Source organism: Rhinolophus ferrumequinum, chromosome X, assembly GCF_004115265.2.
Source record: "Rhinolophus ferrumequinum isolate MPI-CBG mRhiFer1 chromosome X, mRhiFer1_v1.p, whole genome shotgun sequence".
Taxonomy (NCBI): Eukaryota; Metazoa; Chordata; class Mammalia; order Chiroptera; family Rhinolophidae; genus Rhinolophus; species Rhinolophus ferrumequinum.
The window spans coordinates 17983553-17990306 of record NC_046284.1 but is presented as its reverse complement, the minus strand read 5'-3'; the positions used below and the strand labels follow the sequence as shown (position 1 = coordinate 17990306).

Below are 6754 nucleotides of genomic sequence, written 5' to 3'. Positions count from 1 at the left end.
GCTGTTTGTGACGTAGTCTTTGCGCGCCCTGTAAGTTCCTGCCTGGAGAGCGGCGGTGACGACGACGACGAGCAAACCGCCATATTTACGGGGGTCTGTCCGTAGCCCAAAATTACACAAACCGAACCTCTAACAACTCCAGGGGAGCCTGATTGCCATTAACCTGGTAACCAGAGCCCATCCTGGATCCTGCACAATCAATCCAGACTAAAGCTGATGCCTTCTAGAGAGACAGAAGTACAATCCAACCATTGGGCCTGAATGACTCCGTGTCCATCGGGACCACTGGGACTAATTCTCTTATCAAACTTGTAGCCAGCCAAAACTATCATGCTTCCCATCTCCGTTATCATTGGTAACCGCCCAAGATCGGCTTACAGAAAAAATGAAATGTGTAAGGGACTATATGACTATGAACGGCTTCTAAGAGAAGGAGTACCTCATGGAAGTTATCCCAGTGATGGCTACCATAAAATAGTTAATACTGGGCCACCACTGCTCAACGGACCTGGTGAAGAAAACTACAATAGATATTATAGTTATGTTGATTACCGAGAACATGAGGTTTGTACTTTTTCTCTTGATGGAACAAGTAGTCCACCTCACAGAGGAGATGAATCTGGCTATAAGTGGACAAGGGATGATAATTCTGCAAGTAGCCAGTCTGAACACAGGGACATGAGAGATGACTTTAGAGGAAAAAAGTTTTACCTTTCCCATGTGAGAGACCGGTCTCCTCATGAAAGAAAAACTTCTTTTTTCAGACACTCACCTGTAGGTGGAGAGGATTGTCCACACAGCAGATCTAGCTCCAGTGTCAATAGTAGTAGCTATGCTTCAGAAAGAAACAAGTCTCAATATACAAGTCAAGAGAGACCTGTTCATTCTTTGAAAACATCAAGAGTCATATCACCCTCAAGTTTTTCATCACTTCCGTCATCACTGGTGTTAGAAAAACCCAGTAGGCTAACTGAAAAGGTACTTGTTGAGGCTGCAAGGCAGCAGGCTGCTAAAAAGCTACAGAAAGCAGATGAATGTAACTTACCTGAAATTTCTGAGTATGAGGCAGGACCCACGGCATTGTTCACTGACCAGCCAGAACCTGAGTCGAATACAACAGATGCTGGAGACAGCCAGCTAAACAGTCGCTCTAAAGCAGTAGCATCAAAACTCGAAGAGATTCAACAGGCTTACAAACAGGACTGTGAAACTTTCGCAGTGGTTGTGAAAATGCTGATTGATAAAGATCCTTCATTAGAAAAGTCTGTACAGTTTGCACTGAGACAGAATTTACGTGAAAGAGGCGATCGGTATGTTGAAGAACTCAAGCATTTCATTGAAGAGTATGATGCCTCTAGTCAAGATTTTAGAGGTGCCAGAACAGCTACCGCCAAGTCCAGATCCAATACTGTGCACTGTCAGTCCTCGCCCACCTGCCGTACACTCCCAATTCGTTTTGGTTCTAAGTCCAGTACGGCAATTCTCAAGGATCAGCTGATTGTGAACCTTCTTAAGGAAGAACAAAGCCCTCAGAATAAGATTACAGTGGTTGGGGTTGGTGCTGTTGGCATGGCCTGTGCCATCAGTATCTTAATGAAGGACTTGGCAGATGAACTGGCTCTTTTTGATGTCATGGAAGACGATTTGAAGGCAGAGGTGATGAATCTCCAACATTGCAGCCTTTTCCTTAGAACAGCAAAAATTATCTCTGGCAAAGACTATAGGGTGACTGCAAACTCCAAGCTGGTTATCATCACAGCTGGGGCATGTCAACAAGAGGGAGAAAGCCATCTTAATTTGGTTCAGCATAGTGTGAACATCTTTAAATTCATCATTCCTAATGTTGTAAAATACAGCCCCAACTGCAAACTGCTTATTGTTTCAAACCCAGTGGATACCTTGACCTATGTGGCTTGGAAGTTAAGCGGCTTTCCCAAAAACCGTGTAATTGGAAGTGGTTGCAATCTGGATTCAGCCCGGTTCCGTTACTTAGTGGGGGAAAGGCTGGGACTTCACCCATTAAGCTGTCATGGATGGGTCCTTGGAGAGCATGGAAACTCTAGTATGCCTGTATGGAGCGGAGTGAATGTTGCTGGTGTCTTCCTAAAGACTCTGCACCCTGATTTAGGCACTGATGCAGATAAGGAACAGTGGAAAGAAGTTCACAGACAGGCAGTTGACAGTGCTGATGAGGTGATCAAACTGAAAGGCCACACATCCTGGCCCATTGGACTATCTGTGGCAAATTTGGCAGAAAGTATAATGAAGAATCTTAAGCAAGTGCATCCAATTTCCACTATGATCAAGGGTCTCTATGGAATAAAACATGACGTCTTCCTTAGTGTTCCTTGCATCTTGGGACATAATGGAATCTCAGAGGTTGTGAAGGTGACTCTGACACCCGAGGAAGAGGCCTGTTTGAAGAAGAGTGCAGATAAACTTTGGAGGATCCAAAAAGAGCTGAAGTTTTAAAGTCCTCTAATGTTGTATCACTTCACCGTCTAGGATACAACAGGATTTTATATAAATCAGATATAAAGGGGGTTGTGTATATTGCCCTTTATTTCTGATTTATGACTAAAGCAGTAATGTTATGACAGCTTAGGGAAAACATCAATTTCCTAAAGTTAGAAATGGGTATGTTTCATAAAACTCTGCAGCTATATCCTGACGCTAGATGGTACTTATCTTGTGTATTCCTAAACTAGTTAGTGTGAAATAGTTCCATATCCTCAGAGGAACCACTACTGCCAATGTTGCACATGCTACAGTTGCCCTTCAAACTAGATGTGTGTTTACTGTGTGTTACATAACTTCAGGTTCCTTTACCTTATATGTTTAGTTCAACTTTTTTTTCTCCAATCACATCCTGGGATCCAGTGTATCAATCCAACATTGCATGTCTTGTGCATAATTGTCCTAAAAGATCTAATTTTGCATACATTGGCATATAATGTAAAAAGAAAAGTCTGCGTATAAATAATGCAGCCAACTATTCAAGTGTCATACCAACTAAACACTAAGTAAACCTTGAACTGTGAAAACAAAAGCAAGGTTTAAGAGAGACTTTTTAGATTACTTGCTCAGGTAAAACATGTTTCTAGATTTTTTCCCCCTTAGATTATACAAATCCTTAATATATGGAATTTTTGTGATAAAGAGAAATACTTTATGATAGTTGACCACCTTTCCAATATCAAATAAATATCTAAAATAGTCTAAGTTATTTTCATTAGAATTTTTTAATCTCCTTGTAGAGCCTACTTTTCCATACTCCCACCACCCAAAAAAATGATAAGTAATTTTTCAAGTTCTAGAGAACAGCTTTCTGTACTTACTCATATTCTGTAGTATTCCATAGTATGCCATCATTTGTTTGGTCACAGTAGTGTAATTTTTAGAGATTATTCCACTTAAACAGTTACAGTATTTTTACATTTCAGTCAATGATACCATGTGAAAATGTTAGAATACTAAGTTGTGATTTTATTGACTTGTTGCTTGCTTATCTTGGGCTTTGTAACTTTCAATATGTTTAAATAAAAGATCGAACTAAACTGAATGCTTTGATATCTTAGAGAAAAAAATATAAAGATATAATTTGGGAGTCATTAGTTAATAGACAATATCAAAGCCATATAATTGGATGAGCCAGGCTGACTGGCTGTGAGGATTGGCCACGACCACAGCATATGTACCAGCTGCTATGTGAGGGCTGACACTGATGGAGTGGGATTTGCCCCAGTGGGATCTGGTGCCTCTCTACTCACCTAGGGAGAATGTGGCATATAAAGAAAAGAAGGAGGACTAGTGCCAACCCCTGAGGCCCTCAATATTTAGAGGCTGAGAAGGAGGAGAAGCAGCAAAAGAGACTAAAATGGACTGGCCAATGGGATACAAGTAAATCCAGGAGAATGGGCATTCTTTTTCATTTCCATTTGCATGTAATATTTTTTCCCATCCCTTTCAGTCTGTGTGTGTCTTTTATCTGAAGTGTGTCTCTTGCAGACAGCATATCCATGGGTTTTGTTTTCTTATTCATTCAGCTACCCTATGCCTTTTGATTAGAACATTTAACTTTACATTTAATATGATTATTGATAGGTACACAGTTATTGCCATTTTATTATTCATATTTTTGATCTTCCATTGTTTACTTTTTACTTTTACTTAAAGAATTCCCTTTAACATTTCTTGTACTACTGGTTTGGTGGTAAGAAATTACTTTAGCCGTTTCTTTTCTGGGAAGCTCTTTATCTATCTTTCAGTTTAAATCTGATCCTTTTTTGGATTCAATAGTCTTGGTTGTAGGTCCTAGCCTTTCATCATTTTGAATACTTTGTGCCAATTCCTTAGGGCCTACAACGTTTCTGTTGATAATTCAGCTGACAGTCTTGTTGGAGCTCCATTGTTGATAACTAACTGCCTTTCTCTTGTTGCTTTTAAGGTTCTCTCTTTGTATTTAACCATTGGTGTTTTAATTATGATGTGTTTTTGTGTGGGCCTCTTTGGGTTCATCTTGTTTGAGACTCTGCTTCCTGGGCTTGTATGTCTATTTCCTTTACCAGGTTAGGGAAATTTTTAGTCATTTCTTCAAACAGGTTTTCAATTCCTTGCTCTCTCTCTTTTCCTTCTGGTACCCCTCTGATGCGAATGTTTGTGTGCTTGATGTGTCAGAGGTCCCTTAAACTATCCTCATTTTTTCTTATCCACAAGTTTATTAAGAAAGACTTGTTTAAGAATGAACAACATTCTCGTGAACTTCTAGCTTAGTACATTCATTAGTTTATTTGGTATGATATGTTTACCAAACAGGAAATCTACTAGTGTTTACTATATAATTTCTAAGATGTTAAACAATATTCTTAACCATCTGTAATAAATTTTTTGCTATGAATAAATTGTATGCTTACTCAACTGTAGATTATAGCTATTGTCTGTTGGAAAAATGAGCCAACATTGGTCTATCAAACATTTTATGGAACCAATATTAAACTATATAAACTTCTGATAAGTTAGTGATGATGTATTAATCCAAGTTGTCAATGTAAAATAGTGCCACTCTTCTCACTGATTTTCTTTTATTTTGTTTTGAAAACTACTGTTATATGTTATTATTGTTATGTTTAAATGGATTAACAAGAATTTTAATTTTTCCTCATTTTCATTTCTAATACATAAATATTCATAGATATAACCCACATAAAGAAAAGCCCCTTGGGTTCCTCAAAATTGTTAAGAATGTAAAGGCTCCTGAAACCAAAAAGTTTAAGAAAGGCTATGCTATGGGATGGTCAGAAGCACCTTCCAGTGACAGGGGGCATCAGGACCTGGTGGGTGGGCAGGTCTGAAAATAGGAAGGGAAACAAAGATCACAAGTGTCAATAGTGTAATTTTCCCTTCGCGTGATCTGACAGGACCTGTTTTCTATTTCTGTGATAATGATTTTATGGTAATGTTCTTCACTATCTGAACTGATTTTGTTTTAAATCTAAATCATGAAATTGCCTGCTCACAAGGGCTGTTCTGAATCTTAATTCCAGGAGTGTGAAATTCGTGGGGTAGTCCAAATTTTATATATTGTACCCTGCTGTCCTCTTGGCACAGTTGTCCTTGTGAGACAATTTTTATTTCAGAAAATATGTCACTGTTGGTTTGAGTCTGTAAATTGGGAGACCCTATTATATAAATTTAAATTTATTTTTAAATTTTTGAATAAACTTTTAAATTTTGAATAATTTTAGATTCACAGAAAAGTTGCAAAGATAGTACAGTTCCACTATGCCCCTCACCCAGTTTCCCAGTTGTTAACATCTTACATTACCGTGGCATATTTGTCAAATCCAAGAAACTGACATTAGTACATTACTATTAACTAAACTCTAGACTTTATATAGATTTCACTAGGTTTTCTGCGAATGTCCTCTTCTTATTCTAGGATCCAATCCAGGGTATCACATTGCATTTAGTTGTCATGTTATCCCAGTCTCTTCTGGTCTGTGGCTGTTTCTCAGTCTTTCCTTGGTTTTTATGACTTTGACAGTCTTTAGGCATATTGGCCAGGCAACCTGTAGAATGTCCTTTTGGTGTCATAGCTAAGAAACTATTGCCAATTTGAGGTCAAAAGGTAAACCCATATGTTTTATTCTAAGAGTTTTATATTCTTAACTCTTACATTTATGTCCTTGATCCGTTTTGAACTAATTTTGTATATAGTATAAGGTAGGGGTCCAAATTCATTCATTTTAATGTTGATATCCAGTTGTCCCAGTATCATTTGTTGAAAAGACTATTCTTTCTACCATCCAGTGTTCTTGGTACCCTTGTCAATAATCAATTGACCATATATGAATGGGTTTATTTCTGGACTCTAAGTGCTATTCCATTGATTTTTATGTCTCCTTATGCTAGTACCAGACTGTTTTGATTATTGTAGCTTTGCAGTGATTTTGAAATTAGGAAATGTGAATACATTAACTTTATTCTTCTTTTTCAAGATTTTTATGGTTATTTGGGATCCCTTGAGTTTCCATAGGAATTTTAGAATCAACTTGTCCATTTCTGGAAAAAAAGTACAGTTGGAATTTTGACAGATATTGCATTGAATCTATAGGTCAATTTGGAGAGTACTACAATCTTAACAACACTAAGTCTTCTGATCCATGGACATGGGATAGGTTTCCATTTATTTAGGTCTTCCTTACAGTAGTCCTCCTTATCTGTAGTTTCACTTTCCATAGTTTCAGTTACCTGT

General features: G+C 37.9%; 1 protein-coding gene across 1 annotated transcript; it reads left to right on the top strand.

Annotated features, from left to right (window-relative positions):
• The first annotated feature begins 330 nt into the window (after nt 1-330).
• On the top strand, nt 331-2472 carry LOC117033104 (uncharacterized). The gene is made up of 2 exons (XM_033125105.1): nt 331-1715; nt 1890-2472. The coding sequence occupies exons 1-2, from the start codon at nt 331-333 to the stop codon at nt 2470-2472; spliced, it is 1968 nt and encodes a 655-aa protein (XP_032980996.1).
• Nucleotides 2473-6754: the final 4282 nt, after the last annotated feature.

What these genes read in the sequence shown, in the direction of transcription:
- LOC117033104 (XM_033125105.1), top strand. Translation starts at nt 331, where the DNA reads ATGCTTCCCATCTCCGTTATCATTGGTAACCGCCCAAGATCGGCTTAC. An exon ending in GCAAAAATTATCTCTGGCAA is followed by an intron (nt 1,716 to 1,889) that starts AGACTATAGGGT and finishes TGTTTCAAACCC; the next exon opens with AGTGGATACCTTGACCTATG.